General features: G+C 41.6%; 1 protein-coding gene across 1 annotated transcript in view; it reads right to left on the bottom strand.

Annotated features, from left to right (window-relative positions):
- Positions 1 to 20719, bottom strand: part of csmd3b (CUB and Sushi multiple domains 3b) — a 318096-nt gene that overhangs the window by 213080 nt on the left and 84297 nt on the right. The window contains exon 3 of the mRNA XM_047344329.1: positions 3380 to 3492. Within this exon, the coding sequence (XP_047200285.1) occupies positions 3380 to 3492 (113 nt within the window). The remainder of the gene's footprint in view (positions 1 to 3379; positions 3493 to 20719) is intronic.

Below are 20719 nucleotides of genomic sequence, written 5' to 3'. Positions count from 1 at the left end.
AAAAAAAAAAAATTAATTGAAATTGTCATTGCACCCCTAAAGTTATTTTGTGTTCCTTAATTTATAACCTCAGGAGGACATTTGCTCCGACGTCAAGTCCTGTGTTGTGGACTGTAGATGCAGAGATGCGACATATAGATAGACCAACACTTCATCTGCATAAGGTTGCATTTTAAGTGTGGTTTGTCTCCGTGCCTCCCTGACTCCCTCAAACACACACGGAGAAAGTCAAACAGCCGAATGTATCAGCAGCAGGGGCTCTTCAGATAAGTCCCCTGGAAGCTCCGAGCTCACTGAGAGCAAACTCTTTCTGCCGCTCTCTCTCTCTTTCTCTCACACGCACGCGCACACGCACACAAGAGGGAACATGGGCCAAGTTGCAAGCGGAGACTTGTGCCAGTGAATAAATCTGGGACAACTGCTTGGACATACAAGTAGCACAAGCAGGCACGAGCGCACCCTGACACAGCGTTTGTGCCGAGTTCAACCCAGGCACTTTGCAATCAATGATACTGTCATTATGCGGCGCGCCACACACACACACACACACACACATCAACACGATGAAAAGCTGCCAAATGACCAACTTACATACAAACGAGCAAAATGGAGGCAGAGGAGAACACAAAGGGAGAGTTTAGCTGTGTATCACTTTCTGCAGCAATCAGAGCTGACAAACACCAGCTCTGTGTGTGTGTGTGTGTGTGTGTGTGTGTGTGTGTGTGTGTGTGTGTGTGTGTGTGTGTGTGTGTGTGTGTGTGTGTGTGTGTGTGTGTGTGTGTGTGTTAGCCATAGGGTACATTTGAGAACAAGTCCCAGACGAATGAATTGCTAAAACACTGATATTTGGGTCAGTGGTTGAGGTTAGCATAAGGGACGGGGTTAGGATTACAGTTAGCCAGGTAGAGGTCATGTTTAGGTTAAGTTTACAGGAAGTGCCCAAAGGTGACTTATGGCAACATGACAAACATAAACAACATTGGTTTATATTCAATTTACATAAAATATCACATCAGCTTTAGTCCTTAAAGCACTTCACAGCAAACATCTTGACAAAAAATGATCAGTAATGGTGATGGCTTTGTTCTGCTCCACGTCCCCATGACAATAGTGGCCATAATGGAAAACACCATGACACTGAAGAAGCTAATGGCATTCAACCATCATTATCTACACCTTTGCCTTTGCTACTACAACATGTAAAAGTGTCTTACAATAAATAACCTCTGGTGCTTCAAAAGCATCAACCACCCGACACCCATCCACTTTCTACTGTGGTCTTTACGGGTGTTAACCGCTTGTCTGGAATAATCTGCAGGTTTTCATTCCTATCCCAATCTACACCAGTTTTGTTCGGCAGCATCCACCTTCCTTTTCTTTCAAGTCTTCTTTTCTGCCAAGTTTGACTCTCACACTGTCTGTGTTGATGCTGTTTCATCTCCAACCAATTTACGGCATTCCTTCATCAATTCCACAAGCTGCTGCAGTATTTAAGCCTGGTTCATCTCTCCAGTCTTCACCGGGATCATTTTGTTTACTCCTGTGGTAACAAGGCTATGGATAAGCTCTTCGTTTCCACCTGTGTTTTTCTCTCAAATATTTGAAACTATTAATCTGGTTTGTACCTGCCTCGCCTATCCCTCCTCACCATCTCCTGAACCAATAAACTTAGACTGTTAAACTCTCTCCGTGCCTGGTGTCCTACTTTTTCGGGGCCAACATTTTTAACTAAACTTAACAACTTGAGGAATAAAAGCCTGAATACAGATACAATCTCTTTAAAGAGAATACTCCCCGCTGTGCGCCTGAATGACTGAATTTAATTCAGAATACTGCTTTAAATATGCATGCCTTATTAAAATGTCCTTTCCTCGCTTTCTATTATAGCTTTAGTTTCTTGAAAAGCCCATCACATGTATTACCTTGGTTACAGTATATTCAGTATTTAGCCACAGTACATATTCATTGTATCTCAGCATGTATGTAGCACAGTACTACATTTCATCCACCATCCGTGTAACCCTGCAACTTTCATATATCTCATATACTACAACCGAGTACTGGCATATTACAATAAGTATATGATTTGACCAAAGTCTTATGTTTAATATGCCTCATCTACTGCCTAGTAAATTAATGTGTCACTCTCAAATGACATATAGGATCATGTTTGTACTTGGGTCCGACTGCGCTGTCAGCTTGTCGGCTGTTGACATCTAAAAGATCTGTTTGAAGAAAAGTAAGACACTAGATAAATATGTGTTGTGTCGGTTTGCTCGGTATCACGCGTGTGCTCAGGTAGAAAAGTCTGATCCTGCTCCGGAACTAACAGCCTCACTGCGGACATCAAAGTTATCCTAATCTAAAATCTAATCTGAAATCCTTATGCGCACAGGACATGGTGTCGGTACGTAGTGGGTTCTAATTTTAACCATCACTTCAGCCATCCATATCTCTTCTTTTCATCTCTGGAGAACGGTGTCGTGCTGTTTACTCGGGCCCTAAAGGAAGACGGTGAATAAGGAGGCATCGGCTCCCACTGGAGTGGACCACGTTCCCTCTGGAACTAATCTCTACATTTGTCTTTGTTAGAAAAGCTTAAAAAACAAATATATATATTGTATTGTTCTCCCAAAATTACCCAGTTGGTGTGTGTTTATAATGTTTGTTTGTTTGGCAGGCTCATAAGTCAAACTGTTACATTTTTGTCAAATTTAATCACTTTTATACGAAACCACAAAATCTTCTAGAGTGAGATACTGTGACACAAAAATCAACACAAAAACTCTTTGCTTCTGCCCCAAAACATTTATAATGTAGAGCCTTTGGAATATGTTCTCGTTATGTGTCGTGCCCAATTTGACAGCCTCCGTCTCTGAAAGGGGATGAATGTCATCTGTGAGCGAGTCTTTTCCTTTTGCTGAGAGGAAGTGAGTCAAAGACATGTTGCCTTGGTGATCCCCTTGAAAACTTATAAAATCTGAATGGCCCAATAAAGGAATTGGATTGAATAGAAACCAGGTACATCTGCACCGCAACAAAAGAAGCCTCATGCTCTGACGGTTCATTGTGTGGTTTTTAATACAATATGTCTTGCTAATTTCAACACAGGTTGTGTAATTAAAATAATCCATCCTGCTAAATTAGTTCTGGATTCAAAAACAAGTGGTGTACGAAAGCTGCGTTTTAGTCGTCTCACTGCCCCTTTTTTTCTCGCGTGGCTCGTGCCCACAGCCCCGTGTGACCTTTGGAATTTCACCTGACATTTAGTAAGCAGTCGCAGAGGCTCCCGAGATACATTGTTCCCTGTTTCCTGAGCTGCAGAGGTCGGCACTGAGGCGCGGCTCCTTCGTACAAACACACAGAGACACTTTCTGACCTTCGTAGTTGAGTTTGAAGCCATGTGCAGAGACAGCGAAGTCACTGGTCAACCTCAACGAGAACACGTTCCCCGTGCTCGTGACCGGGGGAGGAACCTGGAAGCCCGTTAGCCTGCGGAAACACAAAGAGGAACGAGTTGACATGATCAACAAATTACCAGGCCGATAAATGTGTAGGACAACAAAGCCCCTGACCCCACCCCCATTGTTAACTACATAAAAGAGCCTTACAGCCTGTGCAGATACAGAAACAAAGACATTAGCATATTGATGTGCAGACACATTCATAGGGGACAAAGAAGAACAAGCATCTCGGGCATTAAAGATATTATTTATCGTGACCTCTTTATTACTGGTCAAGAAGTTCAAACTGTTCACAACTGTAATCTCTCTCCTATTATTGCCTCCCTTCAGTGGCTGGTGGTTAAATTTAGCATAAATTTAAAAGTAATTTTAATAACTTTTAAGCTCATCACAGTCTGGACCCAATTATATCACAGAGCCACTCACTCCCTGTGCCCCAAGCAGCAATCTTAGCTCTCTCAACAGTGTTAGTAGTTTCTTGGTCAAGGCTGGTAACTGAGGGTGACTCGGCTCTTACCATCAAGACTTTGTCTGTTTTTATATCATTGCTCAAACCATTTTCTTTTTAAATAGGAAAGTCTATTAAATCTAGCAGGTGTTTGTTTTTAATATTGTGTCTCTCTGTGTAGTTCTATTCCCATGAAATTTGTAAAACACTTTGTAACCTTATTTTGATATGTTTTATTATTTATTTTGGTTACATCAACACAACGTTTGTCATGCAAGTTACAATTTGTTTTTTGCTTCCCACTAGCTATCTAGACTGTGGCAAGCTGCCATATTCTAATTTGTCCTTCCACAGTTTCATAATGAATCAATATTGTTTTACACTTCTCAAAATAACATTAGTGATCTCTAATTTGCTGTTTTACTTCATTGCCACATTGTATAGCTGTGTGCATTAATTATGTGGGAAACACTGAAAATAATACACCAGTGAAACAAAAATATTACTTTTGATGCACGATCCAAAAAGGTGTTTGTTTGTGTGAAACTGCAATTGCTGCTCTTTGCACATATACACATTATGACTTCCAGTATTTTATCTTACTGTTGCCAGTAAAAATAACATTAACATTGCCAATTTCATTACAATCCCTTTTTCTCATGCTTGCTTTTATCCCGACCTGGCGAAAAGTCTGTGAAGCAGCACACACACACACATTAAAGAACTTCCCATTATTTGAAAATATAAAGAGTGGCTGCAGTAGAACCCTGTACTTGATGGGGGCTTTTAAATAAATCAAGCAACAACATCAAAGTGAACCTACAAAAAAAAAAAAAAAAGAGCCACGGTCAGCCGAGCAGTAATACAGAAATGGATCTGTGTGCAGATAGGTGAACAATAAAACAGGAGTCAAGCAGTACACAGAGGAGGCTTGTTCTGCTGACGCACAGCAGCCCAGGTGTGGCGTCAGCTTTTAGATCTCATGAATCGAATAAGGAAGAGGAGTGAGGGAGGGATGGAAGGCCAGTTTTTTTTTTTTGGGGGGGGGGAATGGAAAAGAGCCAAACCTTCCTGCTGCCACCGAGACACATCTTATCTTCTCCTGCAGCTACCACTCTTCCTTTTTTTACTTCACCTCCCTCCTTCCTTCCCCTTCCCTTCCCTCCCTTCCTCTTTCATCTCTCCTCCTTTTCTTCCTCCTCTGTCAATCCATACTGTGCCGTCCTTTCCTGCAACATTAAGCCTTCCAGCTCCCTCTTTTCTTCCCCTCTACTTCCACCACCACCATCACACACTTCCTCTCCGTCAGTGGGATTAATCCGGCCAGATCTCCCTTCTTCCTGTCTTCCTCTTCATCTCTCCGTCACCCTCTCCCACCTGGCATTCATATCACCTGTTTTTACCTTCCTCGTGACCCTTTCTTTTCGCCTGGCATCATTCCTATTCACCTGTGTCCCTTAATTTCTCTTGATATTCTCCATCTTTGATCATTGTCCTTTCTGTATTCTACTTTTCCCTCCTACGTTCACTTTCATCATTTGTCTTACCCTCCACCCGCCTCGCTCGTCTGGCATCCGTCCACCTTTTTATCCTTCCCTCTCCCTCATACGTTTCAACCCGGGTAAACCCAAACTCTATTGTAACTTTCATTATTACGGGAGTTGTCTTCTTTATCTCTCTGAAACCGATGTGAGAGCTGCTCCTGATCTACCCTTCCATCGCTCATCAGAACTGTGTGTACCTTTCTGCTAAGTGTTTTCGTCTTTGCCTTTCATTGTGCGTCCCACCTCGTCTTTCATCATACAAATAGGACACTTGAGGGATGTCTTGTGCTGTAATTCAGCGTTCTCCTCGCAACATTCGTACTCGTGACTTGTTAAAGGTAATTTCTAGCTGCCTAATGTTATTTAAAGGGAAATGGTCTCTGCCTGCAGCCTCAACCTTTTCAAGAGCCCTAAGAAGTGAGATTTTACCACACCACACGTCCACAGTGATGATAAAGTGCCTCGGAAATATTTTAAAGCATTCACACGGTGCAGTTACTTCCATCTCTCCTCTCAAACTATCCTCTCATCTTTCTATCCATCTCCACATGTTAATTTATTGAGCTTCTTCTTCTCCCTCCTACTTGGCTTCTATTTTGCACTGTGGACCTGCTTTATCATCTTTTCATCCTTTTACCACAGCACCACCTCCTATTGCATCGCCCCTCTCCAGTTTACCTACTGCTACTTTTCTCTCCGTTGTCAACTTGAGTTTGTTCCTGCTCTTTTACTCTCTCTACTTGTTCTGTCTATTCACCGTCCTATTTATGCAAACTGTGCTTTACCCCATCCGGCCGTGCTTTAATCTTCACTGTACATTTTCCTTCCTTCGGTCTAACTTTCCTCTGTCTCCTTTAGTTGGCTCGTCCTCATATCTCCAGTCTGGTTCCCCATCTGATTTACTCCTTTTTCTTTGTTCTGTCTCATCTAGTCCAATTCCGCTCAAAGTATAAATGGTGGCCACTTTCCTAAAAGCCCCCAACCATCTCTTTAATCTCTCACTCTGTCCCTAATCTATATCTTATCTGTATTTCTGCCAGTGCTGCCTTCCTATATTTGGTCATTGGCTCCTCTCATCTCCACCGCTTTAATCTTTGTCTCTCCTCCTATTTCTCCATTTACCCATTAACTATTTGAGTTTCTTTGAATTATTTTACTGACCCTCCTGACCTAATTTTTTCCTCCCATCAGTTATCTTTGCATACAATATCTCCTATATTAAGGCCAATAACATTAAGAATGCCAGCAAGATGTGTGTGTAATGGAGTGTGTCACCATGCTTAGCCTCGATGGGAAATGAAGCATGAAGCAGGTTTCTGCACATTCACAAGTTTGGAGTCGTGCTGATGTAAACTATAAAGCATTGTAACACATTGCTATGCATTACCAGTGGATGACATGTATGCAATCTGGCTGTTCTGGAGGTCAATTGAAAAACACAGTTTCCTGGTTAAGTACAATATAGTTAAATACAAGGTTTGTGGTGAAAATCATCCAACCCTAACCCAAACATGTTTGCTTTCTCTCTTTCATGTTATAGAATACACATTATGAGCGAGATTAGGTGCCCTGGCTGTGTATTTCCACCTTAAAACTGCAGTGGACAAAACAAAGCAAAGGTATTCTGGCAGCCAGGGTTTGTGATGTCACAAAACTAATAAACCAATCCTGTCAACTTGTGGGAGGGGCTCAGTAAGGTTCAGGAAAAGGCTCCTCCCCTGCAGGTGAGCTGTGAGGGTGGCCCAACATTAGCATATTCATAAATCCCAGTCAGGAAACGGGGAAGGAAGGTTTAGATTTTCATTTAAGACATTTGAATGAGACGAGGGGATTTTGTTTCATGACAAACATTTGGATTATGGAATTTTAGAGTTTGAGGGGGTGTAATATGCTAGAGGGACAGACTAAGCACACACTGTGTACACTCAAATATGTTCAGTTGTACCAAACACTCAAAACAGTATCAGCAGGGGCAACACTGTTTAATAAGTTTTAAAGTGGCATGAACTCTGAAGCATTAATGCATAGATACCAATGTGACCCACTGTGACACACCGTGCTTTAGGGTATTGTACTCGGGCATCTTTAAAACAGACTAAGTAAAAGCGTATGTCTCCATTACCCAGACCACAAATCAAACTGCATGCATTTTGCATTTCCTACATATATGCAAATCAGGGTCCACCCCACTCTAGCACTTCAATCTGGTGGCCGTTTGTAGTTTAATTACAAACGTAGCTAACAGCTACCCATCAACTGACACACACACAATCACGCTGAATGGATGGATTACCAGAATTCTACAGCGACGTCCTCGTCTCCACAGGCACTAACTCACGCCGCTCCCTCGCCCACACAGGCCGCTGCTCTCTCACTCACACATCATTCAGTGGTTACTATACAACAGCGTGATGCAGCTTCTGCATGATTGTACGTCTTTTGTAGAAATTGCCTTGTGTTACTTTATTGTGACAGGGAGGAAAAATGGCTAATTGCAGTGTAATTTCTGTGTCACTTTTGCAGCCATTACGAAAAAAAGGCAAACCACTAAAGCCAGCTAATAACGAATGCCACTATTTTACAGTATTCATTTTATATTTAGATGTTTTAGCCCCATGCTTGTGCTTCTGCCTCTGTAAATAAACTCCACACATTTGCTTACTCTTTCCCTTGGCTGTATTATCTGCCAGTGTGTGTGTGCAGCCTGACATATCTCTGTAACACTCCAGCTCAACGCGATGAGTTGCTCCAACACGTATTCACCAGTGAAACCAATGCAAATGAAAGATCCTATTGAAGCAGTGTTTGCATTCATGGCTCCGTAAGGAGCTTCTTGATCAAAACACCAGCGAGCATAACAAAGAGCAAATATCACGTTATGTAAATAAGCCTTGAACCATTCACTTTCTCTCCCCATGCCTTTTCAAAATCTTATTTGTGATGCTTCACTCTCACCGAAACAAACTTTCAACACATGCACACACACACACACACACACACGTACACACATACACACAGCAATTTTTATTTCCTGTGCGACAATTTATCTTGGGATTTATGTGTTTTGAGATTTATGAGGTAAAACCATAATATTTTACTAAAAGTGAAAGACAGATGGAACAGAGGGTGTCTGCCATTCCATTTCTATTCCCGTGGGAGTGTGTGTGTGTGTGTGTGTGTGTGTTTGGTGTGTAGAGTAAAATCACATTAGCAAGTGAATGACAAACTAGCTAATATCAGCAGAATACTTTCTCTCTCTTTTGCCTTAAACACACAAACACACAAGCATGAAGAAGGGTGACACACTTTCTCACACACGCACGCACACACACACACACACATACACACACTAACAAACAGATAAAGCCACACCATTCTCTTTATTTTATCCCAAAAAACAGCCATGCAGTCTGGCTAATGCGATTGTCAGACAATCTCTCTCTCTCTCTCTTTCTCCTTCTCGTTTCCTCCTTTACTTGTATCTGATGGTCTCTTCATTGCCAACGGGGGAAAAACAAATGATTTTTCAGTATTATTTCCGCCATTACAGAAGGAAAGACAGGGTTTATGATCTAAACGAAATGAAATATTAGAAATAGGAAGGCACAGAGTGAGACAGTGCCGTGTTCAGAAATAATTGTTTCAGACGAAATAATATAGGATATGAAAGGTCTCATTTAATCACATCAGTGATTCATCAGATAGAGATCTAAAGATTTGCCGTCACATATGCTTGGGATTCACTGTAGACCTTAAACTAACCGTTTTATACAAATATACTTGGATTAATTAATTGGTTGTAGAATGGCAGGCTTTTTTCCTATAGGCCTTGAATAAAAATAACATCGTACTTAAAAAAATGTAAGTTTGAATTGATCAGCAATTAAAGTTTGTGTTGAGTTTAAACTGCAGGAGTTTCAAAAGGCTGCTGTAACATGTTCTGCTGCAAAATAGGAAATAAACGCATCACAAGTGAAAACAACTTCTTATCGTCCCCTGATGTCTTTCCTGCGGAAATCAAACAGGAAGAAAACCTGTCAAAGAGCCAAGAATTACGTCCGCCACAGATGATGAGCTGAAGAAGACTGACGTGTGAAAAATGTTAACTGTCAGAGAAAATAATTATACAAGAGGAATCCAAGTAAGAGAGGAATGGACTTATTGCTACAGAGTGGCAACAGCGAGATGTCTGCAGACGTCCAACCCAGCAAAGATCCTGGGAAGCAGCCAAACGCTGTTGCATTGTCAGATGGCTGTGGGAGGATGAGGAACATTATGGTTCAAATCCACTTACTATAAGTCTTGTTTTACCAATGTTGTATTGTATGGCACACAGTGTAATCACTCACAAAGTGTGATGGACTTAAGGACATAGCTGTCCAAGATGTAACAAGGGAGTCCTGAAAAAAAACTTTGGCTGACTTCATCATTGGACAATTTGTTTCTCGCTTCTCCTCTTGCCAACGTCTGAGTAAAAAAAAATACAATCCACTTTGTTTCAATAGTCTGAGAAACAGGCTGGGGATGTGGGGAGTGGGATATGAGAGGGAAATAAAGAGAACAGGAGCTGTGGATGCTGTTCCATTGTTATATTGTGTTAAATAGTTTGAGACTGTTAACTGAAATGGATTTAATAAAACAGAAGAAAGGCAAAACTCCTTTTCAAAAGCTAAATTTTATGTATTTTATATATAACGTTGCATTTATTTAAGATTAGTCTTCATATCATTAATAATTCCTCCCTAACCTCGCCCCACCGACCCGGGAACAATGTTACGGACCTCTGCTTGAGGAAATTGCTGCTAACTGGACCTCTTTAAAATTCAATTAAATAATCCGGCCCTATTCCAAACTCTGCTGTTGGATTTCACCTTTAATTACCACTTGTATATTAGATCTAATCAATTTATCTTTATTAACAAGCTATGCACCCCAGGATTTTAATGTTGATGTAATTAAAGCTCTACTTAAAAAGAAAAGAAACACTATTTCCCCAAACGACCCAATGACCTACCTTATATCAAACCTCCCCACTGTTTCTAAAATCCTCGAACAATTTAATTATTTCAATTTATGCATGTTGCAAAGACGTTGAACCATAATTTAAATGCATCAAAGTGCTGTTTGAAGGTCACTAACAATCTTCTCATGCCTCAGACAATGGACTTGTCTCTATCCTCGATCTTAATGCTGCATTTAATACCATCAATAACAAGATTCAATTACAGAGACCGGAACATGTTATTGGGATTTAAGGGACCACACTAGTACTTATCTACACGTCTACCACTAATCACTGGGACTTATCTGAAGGATCCCAGTGTCTTCATGTTAACAGTGTTTCGCTGTTGCACACGAAAAGTGAGTCATAGCGTTCAACAGGGTTTAGAGCTGAGACAGATACTTCTCAACCTATTACCGTTGCTATGCAGATGGCACCCAGCAGTATTTATCTATGAACCCAGATGAAACTCATCAGGTCACACGTCAGGAATACCTTAAAGACAAAAAGGCCTGGATTACCTGTCGTGTTTTACTTCTAATCTCATAAAAACAGAAGTGGGAAACGGGTCCTGTTACTCCCAGAATGGACTTCTGTTTATCAACTATCTAACGCAGAGAAAAGCCTCACAGAGTTAAAGTTGAGAAGTGGAAGTTTTCTAAATGGCCGTAGGGTGAGTGATGATAGGAACTTGACAGAAAGATCATATTTCTTATCTCCTTTTGAGTGGCTCTTTGTAAGAAAACAGAATTCAAAATCCTTCTCCTTACGGACAAAGGCCAAAATGACCACGCTTCACTGTAAGTTCAGAATTCATAGTACTGTGTCATCCCAGTAGATCCCTTCACTCTCAAAATGCAACTTGACTTGTGTTGCTGGCGTCTCTGAGTGTAGAATGGGAGGCAGCACCTTCAGTTCCTCTTCTGTGCAACCAGCCCTTTTTCACTTTCCTTTTAGATAAGGCTGCTATAGGCTAAGACTAGTGTGGAAACTCCCATCGTGCTCTGAGTACTCTCTTATTCACTCCCTCTCTCTCCCCCATACATTTATATCATTGTCCTGAATAACTGTGTCTTCTCTCTCCTTAGTTTGGACTCTTAACCTCATGTCCTCATTCTGACTCCACTGCACCAGAATGTAGACCCACCGCTCCAACTCAACACTCCTGTTATTATCGTCATGATGCCGATTGTTACTTGGTGCTGTTATCATTGCTGCTGTGAATATTTACCACCACACGACACCTATGAGTAATGCTGTCATTATTGTCATTACACTAACCAGTCTGGCAGTGTTTGAATACGGCAGTTCCACCACTGCTTCTGGTCTCTCTGTTCACTCTCCCCCTCTCCCCTGGTTATCATCTCTCCCCCATTTATCTCCTTTCAAACCAAACAGTGGAGGCAGATGGCCACTGAGTCGGCTTCTGCTGGAGGTTTCATCCTATCAAAAGGGAGGATTTTGTTCCTCTCAACTGTCGCCAAGTGCTCGCTCGTCGTGGGAACTGTCGGGCCTCTCTGTAATAGAGCAAGGTCTCGACCTCTCTCTGTAAAGTGCCTTGAGATAATGTATGTTGGGATTTGGCGCCACAGCCGGTGAATGAAATGGAATTGAATTCAACTGAGTTGTGTCGGACTGTCATGAAAAGACAGACACGTTTAACATTTCTATCAAATCTGTTGCAGGCGAGGCCATTGTGAATGCTTCTAGGATAAAATAACATAAGGTATAAAGAACCTCACAACACACATAGTAGTTAGTTAAAAGCAGTGTATTTCCCCTCAGTTAGTGTCAGTATATGTAGCTACCAGTCCCTAACCACAGAAGCACAGAAAGTCCACTGGGTGCACGTCTCTGTGAGTTAGAAAGCGTGTACATCTGTGGTTGTGTGTGTGCATGTCACCTCGTTTGTGTGTATTTTATTGAATTGATACTGACCCAGCAGTCTGACCCGCACAAAACAAAATGCTCCGAACCTCCTCTTCCTCCAGTCTCTCACCGTGTGCCTCCATCTATCTTTCTCCTTCGCTTCCCTCGCTCTCTTCTTCTCTGGCTCCCTGATTCTTTCCATTGGGAGACTGGGAACTGTGTCACTTTCATGGCCATTAACTCTTTGTCTACCCTTCTCTCTTTCCCAATGCGGCAGGTTGCCTTCCATGTGTACACCAATAAAACCCCTCTAACGAGTAAATGCCCCCACATTGTTTTCTCAGCCCAACTTCCCTCTCGGTTCACACATTACAGACTGAATTATGTCCCTTTGTCTTGAATATAAATTGATATTGGGTTTGATTCCCTTCTCGCCTGCCGTTTGTTCATATTTGTTTTTTTAAATTTTCCAAAATGAAGACAAAAGAGTAAAGATAAACAATGATGATGTAAGTCTATGAACGACTCCTCATAATATCTTGTTTAGAAATTAATTTCTTTCAAAAATCCAATCCATCCTCTTCACGGTCCAGTGGGTCAGATTAAGGTCAGTGGTGGGGAACATCTGGGCTTCGGGGCCACTACGCACTTCACACCGTTAAAATGTAATTTATTCCAGAATGAAATCTGCCATATTTGATCCATTTACCAACAAAACAAAATCTGTTCAATCAAAGCCCCCCAGACAATCCAATATTGTTATTTAGTCGTCTGAACGCTGCATTTACTTAATTTCTGGAACATCACTTTCTCTTATTTCAGTGTTGTTTCATCATGTAGTTACTTGTTAATATTCATGTGATCATCTGACAAAGTCTTTCACACACACGCGCACGCACACACGCACACACACACACACACACACACACACACACACACACACACACACACACACACACACACACGGACACGGACAGGGACAGGGACGCACACATACCGAATCCATCAAGTTCATTCTTTCAGACTTGGTGGGGGTGGCATGGGGGCGTTAGTGAGTTGGGGGACTTCAAGTCGTGCATGTATCTGTCTTACGTTTCATCTGAAGAACAACTTCTGACTTGTACAGATTGAATGAGGACGGTTGTCTGACAGCGTTTTCATCTTGATTTTGTGTTTGCCTGTGTTGCTGCTGTGTCGGCATACCATTAGTTTTTACGAATTTGAAGGCACAACATGTGTGATAGATGCAACAAGTGTTTATTCAAAGGGAAGGTTAAGATAATAAAAATTAAAATCACTAATTAATTTTACAGTATTCTATTAAAATTAAACTTGAGCAGAATCCAAAAAATATAAGAACTAAAACAGTCTTTCTTCCCTCTGCTCTTTATTTTCTTCCCCTTCGCTCTTTTACACGTCAGGTCCAGTAGATTTATTTCCTCTAGTTGTGTCCAAAGTTCAGGGTCTTTAGTGAGTGATTGATTAAGAACACTCGCCTGAGTGACACACACACACACACACACACACACACACACACACACACACACACACACACACACACACACACACACACACACACACACACACACACACACACACACACACACACACACACACACAGAGTCATTTTTCAGGTTACTGTACATGTGGTCAATAGTCACTGGTGTGTCTTATAAATCACTCATTCTCTGCCCACCCTGTCTGCTTCCGTGTGCTGGTGTAATTGAATGTGTGTGTGTGTGTGTGTGTGTGTGTGTGTGTGTGTGTGTGTGTGTGTGTGTGTGTGTGTGGTGTGCGTGTGTGTGTGTGTGTGTGTAGTGTGGGGTCCTTGACCACGGTGGCATGCCATCCATTACATTAGTCACACACACGTACATTTTGAGGCACGGACGACCAAAAACACACAAAGACACATCGCACAAACACCCCCCTTTGCCAGGTCACCCTCACACCCCACTCATTGACTGGATCCATTCATCACAGGCCGGAGGAGAGAGAGCGAGGGGAGAAAGAGTGAGTGGAAGTCGAAAAAGAGATGTTTGGACTTGAAGTCTCTAAAATGTACGATAGGACGAGTAAAACTCTCAATATGACCACAAGACAGCAAGAGGGAATTTGAGTGTAACTGAATACTCGTTCACTGTCGCCGCTGTAAGACCCTGACAATTGAAAATGAATAAAACATCTGCCGGGGGTTAGAAAAGGTGAGTATTTAACCACGACACTGAATAAAAGAACAAATATTCTGATTCAATGACCTCTGGAAACGAACAAAAGACGAACCCGCACAGATTGGTTCGCAAAAAAAGGCCAAGAGTAAACCTTGTCAACCCCTGTACGCACACACTTAATGCTTGAATGCCCATGGGCACACTCACAGCGACACCAGACTGAAAGTCAGAATGGGAGAAAACCAATTTCCTTCCAGCAGATAGCATCCAGTAGTGGTAGGGAGTTTTGTCTGTTGGTTTGGGTGGATGCTCGCCACACGCGTGTTTGTCCGAGAGTATATAAAATATGAAATCTGTGCGCCAGCCAGCATGTGCAGTCCCTCCTTATATCCAGCCATATGTCAGCAGTGTGCGTCTGAAGGGCTCATATGCATGTGCCAGACCACACAGTATATATATGTGTGTGTGTGTGTGTGTGTGTGTGTGTGTGTGTGTGTCAGTCTTTGTCACACTTATTGGCACCCAGCAGTGCAAACATCCATTCCTTCCAATCCGTCTGAGCATTGCTGAGATGTTCAGGGACGATAAGCCCTTTTTGTGGCGCATCATGCACAGAGGAGGGAGGCGGTGTAGGAGGGGGCTCTCGTCCCAGAGCTTTGGAGAGCGCCGCTGCTCTCTGTGTGCACCCCCGAGGAGAGACACTGGGGTTGAATAGTGGATTAACCTCCCTGTCAGCCCCAGAGGTACCAAGACAAACATGCAGAGAATCAGAGGGACATTAGCAGATGCACATTAAGGACTCAATCCATAATTGTGGAGGGGAATAAAATGCTCGGTCTGGCGGCTTTATATGCAGATTTCAAACATTTGAAATCGTCTGTATTTGAACGTGTGTTTAGGATGAAAGCTCTGACAATAGTAACAATATATTTTTGTCAATCTGTCTATTTATTTGAACCATAGACATGGTATAGAGATGCGTATCTGTACTTCTCAGTGTCTCCCCCTTTATATCACATCAAGTAACTAAATCAACACTTGAACAAACATCAGTGTGATAAGAACTACATAAAACGACAGAAACCACATTTGACAAAAATCCATTTGAGATGGACATTGCCTTTTTTTCGTTTGGTCCATGTCCATATGTAAACATGGAGGAGGCAGAATTCATGACCAGCCACCAGGTGGCGATTAAGACCCTTTCACATTTCTATAGACTGTCTTTGATTTGAATTTATCTACCAGATTGTCAAGATGTGAGTTTAAGAGTAATTTTTAGATGTAATGTAGGATATAGAATAATACAAGTTATATATAACACATACAAAAACATATTTCAATTGTCACTCCTACGCTGCTCTGTATATCCGGATTAAAATAATTCAGCGCTAACATATCTATACACTAATAACGTTAACTTTGACATATTTGCACATTCTGCATTGTGCATTCAACAGACCCACTGGGACACTGGCTGAAACACAGGCCAGTACCTGGATTAACTGTGTTGGAACCAGAACAGATTTTAACTTTTTAAAAACAGACCTATTTATGTTAAACTGACTCAGTTTCCCTCCTAAGACCTCTAACACAACAGCACCCTTCCACTGTTGAGAGAGGAATAGTTGCTTTCACTATTAAATGATAAATGTTGTTTTCCCCCCTCCCATCCCTCCTCTGTCTCCCTCCGTCCTTCTCTCTCTCAGGCAGTTAGATAGATAGGAAGTGCTGCCCCCCTGAGCAAAGAGCTTGTTTAGGCTGCTGGCGACGCCATCACTTACTGTTAGACCTGACATGCATAATGCAGAAAGGGCCAAACGCATGAACACACGGACGGGAAAGGACACACACATTAATGTGGGGCGCACGCAAATGTGGCGAGTGCACACACCTGTGTTTTGTAGATGGGTCGAGACAGATTGCATGTGTCTCTCATGGCATTTAAAGGGGAGGTGTCAGGGCTGACAGGGCCTTAAAGGGGCAGCCGTTAGAGAGATATATGGATGGAGGAAGACGAGGAGGACAGAGGATGAGATGGGACGATGAGAGGCGGAGGGAGAATGTGGGAGAAGAAATATGATGAGGGATGTATATACACACACACACACATAAAACACTAACTCAACATATCAGAGCAGACACATATTCTACAGCAATGTATAAATGGTACAGAAAAGTAATTAAGAAAATATTAAAGCAGATTTATTTAGTTATATTAGAAATTTAATTGTTAAAACGATTAATTCTGCTGCCAACCATGATGGTAAATTGACAGCAGGGAAATAAATGCCAATAAAACTGATATGACATTGTAAATTAGGTTTTACAGTGTGAATAAATCATCCATACATCTATTGTCTATATACAGTGGGGGCTGGAGCCAATCACAGCTGACACTGGGTGAGAGGCGGGGCAAACAGGTCGCCACTCGATCACAGGAACAACGCACAGAGACAAACAACCATTCATGCTCACATTGACACTCATAGTCAATCATTCAATCGAACCCACATGTCTTTAGACTGTGGGAGAATGCCGGATAAAAGTCAGATGACCAACAATGCCTTCCTGGACACAAACAACCAAACTGAAAAAATAATCAACTTGAATATTTGACACATGTAGAAAACACTGATATCTAGACCCTTTCCTTTCCATAACTCATGACCAAGTGAGGTTCTGATCAAACCCAACTGATGCATCGTTTCACCAAAGTTCACTATGAAGCGTAGGAGGGTAGATAGAATCATTACCTGACAATTCCTGTACTAATAGTTTACTTTATTTACTTGGATATATAAAACAAGTACTGTATAATGCTGTGGATAGAACTTCTTACTTGTCCTGGGTCAGACTGACTGTTAATATTCAGTTCAACTATCACGTGTCACTGGCTCCAAGGTAAATTAATAAAGGCAGCATGGAATACACCTGTTCTTAATCCTGACTGTGTTTTTTGTGTAAACATCTTGTTTACCCCCTCAAACAATAATGTATTAATGCGCGGTGTGATTCATTTAATTGTGCTACAGTGAACAGGAGATCTAGCTCGCAGGGGAACCTCTGTAAAAACGGTCGGTTTTCAGTGAAACGTGTCTCAGCTCCAGATAATACCGATAACATTAACATGTTTTCTGGAGGTCAGCGATCATGTTTTACTGCAACAAACAACCTTGTACCCGTCTGTAACCTTGCCTGCGGTACTAACTACTTATTTGACTTGTTAGAGGCAACAGACGACTACACAACATAAAGTGTCACAGAGTCAAACAGTGGACACACACACACACACACACACACACACACACACACACACACACACACACACACACACACACACACACACACACACACGAAGAGTATTAAACCTACGCACACATTCAGCGCACTAATGTTGGAAAACACTCAGATGTACATGCCTGCATGCTAACATGGCTTGTTGCCTGGAGGCTTTTGGCCCATTTCTCCTGTTTATGCGAAATTGTTTTTTTATTGCAAACACAAATCCGAATAGAGAATAACAAAACAGAGATAACAAAAACCACAGGCATATTCTCCACACCATTGTGTTCCTTGTGTGAAGTCTCTGGATAAAACAAAATGAGCCAAATAAAAGGATGCAATTATCATAATGCAAAAAATAAATAAACAAACTGAGAGAAAGTGTTACAGTTCCAGCAAGCTGCAACGTCGTTTAGAAAAAAAGAAAAATAACACAAAAATGTAATTGGAAAACAAAATTGTGCCTTCAGGCGGTGGTGAGGGTCAGGGGATGTGGATTTATCCGTCTCTACCCTAGATATAGTTTCTTCATATATAATAAATCACCTCTTGTGAGCCTTTCAATCAATTTGCTAAAAAAAATCAAGACATTTCTGGAAGCACTCTTTACAAATGAGCTCGGCAGTTTGCCAGAAGCTTGATTCAATATACAATATGGAAACAAAACACAGGGCGGAGGGGATGAGCAGCGAGTCCAGCTGCAGCTCTCTGCTCTGAAACGTCTCTTTCCTTGTTTGGCCAAGTGAACTATCGCATATTTGCAGTTTGTCCTGTCATCTTAAAAAAACTGCCTTTTTACAACTGAATACCACCTGAAATAAATCTGTTGCCTTTAAGTCTCCCAGTGCGTTGACTTGTCTCCCATTGCTGTGATGTTCCAGGTGCAACCACAGACTTTAAGCATCCGGCCAGGGGCAGTGAAACACCGTTTTACAGCCCGGTGTGTGCTACACATTAAGTTAGGCAGAAGCTACTCTATTTGATTTAATGGAGCAGACCATCGTTGCCACACAGTTGGAGGACATTTCCTTTTGTGTGAATACACTCAAGCACGCAAATGCTATAACATCACTGTGAGATAGATATCTTTTTACAGTTTTGGCAGAGAGGTGCATGTTGAAAAAGCTGGCAGATTGCTGCAGGGACAAAGGAAAGAAAGCAGACAATCGCTTGTATCATCTGTAGTTTGTTGTATTGGAATAAAAAGCTATTGTGCTTTCAATGCAACTGTAATGGCAGGGCTCCACTATTTAAGTGTACTTTGCAGTGCTCTCAAGTTCAGTTCGCAGGAAGTACTGCATGTGGACAGCTTTCTTTCTACATCCTGTAATTCTGTGCGAAGCTTTTTATTTATTTTTTGGTTTTTGAGCTTTGTTAGGTTTGATATCCAAGATTTAAGGTTGTGAAACTGAAAATACAGGTTCTATTCCTAAAATTGCTCTTTGGGGGGGCCTCATTTTTATTGTTCATTGGCCTGACGTCGGGAGAGATTTTCATAATTAGAATTATAATAGAGCTATAGAGCCGAATAAAAGTAACATTTAAAACCATCTGTGCAGATTTGCATGTACCATATTTATTGGTATAATCAGCTGTACCTATTTTATTTAGTGTGGCACACTGAATAAATGAGACTGTGGTCAAATCACAATCCACAAAGCCAGCAAATTTCTTCAGTCCCTGTTCAGATCATGACATCAATAGCAATGAGCCGGCCGGAGTCAGTGACTTTAATTTGCTTTTGTGTGAAAGTAAATGACATCCTTCGTCCTGCTGTAATATTAAAATATAAAATAGCTTCAGCTTTTTTTTTTCAAAGTTGCGTGTGTGGGTGTCTTGAAGTTGCCAGTTTGAATGTGTGTGTTTCTCTGAGTGTGTCCAAGAATGTTAGTTTTAGCTCCAGGGCTCAGGCCATATTCTGTCATCTAGTTTTAATGTTTAATAACACAAGGGCCGCACGCAGTTCTGCATACTAATGACTCGGACACACACACACACAGGTGCCCCACACACACACCACACAAAAAAAGACCTATTATGGGGCCTGCTTGAGCTAACATTTAAAAAATGCTGGGCAAAACACTGGTCATTATAGAGAAGAATGACATTTTATAAAGACGCACATACACACATGGTTTATTATTCCCATGGTCCAGTGAGAATACATAGGCTATAATGGTCAGATGACAGACAGTGATTAATTGATACATCAGCACTGTGTGTGTTCACGCATGTGCATGTGTGTTAAGGTCAGTACATGGTCTTTTAATTGAATTCTTGTATTTCTGTCTTGAAGGATAATGGAGAGAGCAACAGAGCAGAGAGAAACACATTGTTGCTACTCTCTCTGTGTCTGGGCCTTTATGTCAGTGCTCCTTCGCTCGATCCGCCTCCAGGCTGGAGATTCAAAGAGTTTAGTTTAGTTTCCCACATGTAACTTCAAACATCAACTTTGTATGTGAGAAACTAACCAATTTGCTACATAATATGTTGCTGTAGAAGTTAAAAGGTTTTACTAGGATGCAGTTAAAGCAGTTTCATCCTGTGAAATGTCAGGGTTAGGTGTTATTGGGGCAGATATATACACATACAAATCTTAACATGATCATCAAGACTGGGAGTGAAAATAAACTCAAATGTGTTCAGCACTTGGTGGAGAAATGAAGTGCACCCTGACTGAGGTGAAAACAGTCTTTGCAAACAAAAAAAAAATGGGTCAGAGCCATTACCTGGACAATTCTTTACAAACAGTCCTGTCTGAATCCATCAGATGGGCTTTCTCCCCCAAGGTATGCATGACTCTCCAGGTCGACTGAACACAGACGATTTTAGCAAAGGTTTTTGCACACGGACTGGAAGAAGTCCTTTCGTGAATAACAGGCTTCATTAGAAACCCTCACTCCCTTTTTGTTCTTACATCTGTTTTATATACCGTT

The sequence above is a fragment of the Hippoglossus stenolepis genome, chromosome 17 (assembly GCF_022539355.2).
Source record: "Hippoglossus stenolepis isolate QCI-W04-F060 chromosome 17, HSTE1.2, whole genome shotgun sequence".
NCBI classification, from domain to species: domain Eukaryota; kingdom Metazoa; phylum Chordata; class Actinopteri; order Pleuronectiformes; family Pleuronectidae; genus Hippoglossus; species Hippoglossus stenolepis.
The sequence above is the reverse complement of the archived record's forward strand: the minus strand, read 5'-3'. Positions and strand labels throughout refer to the sequence as shown.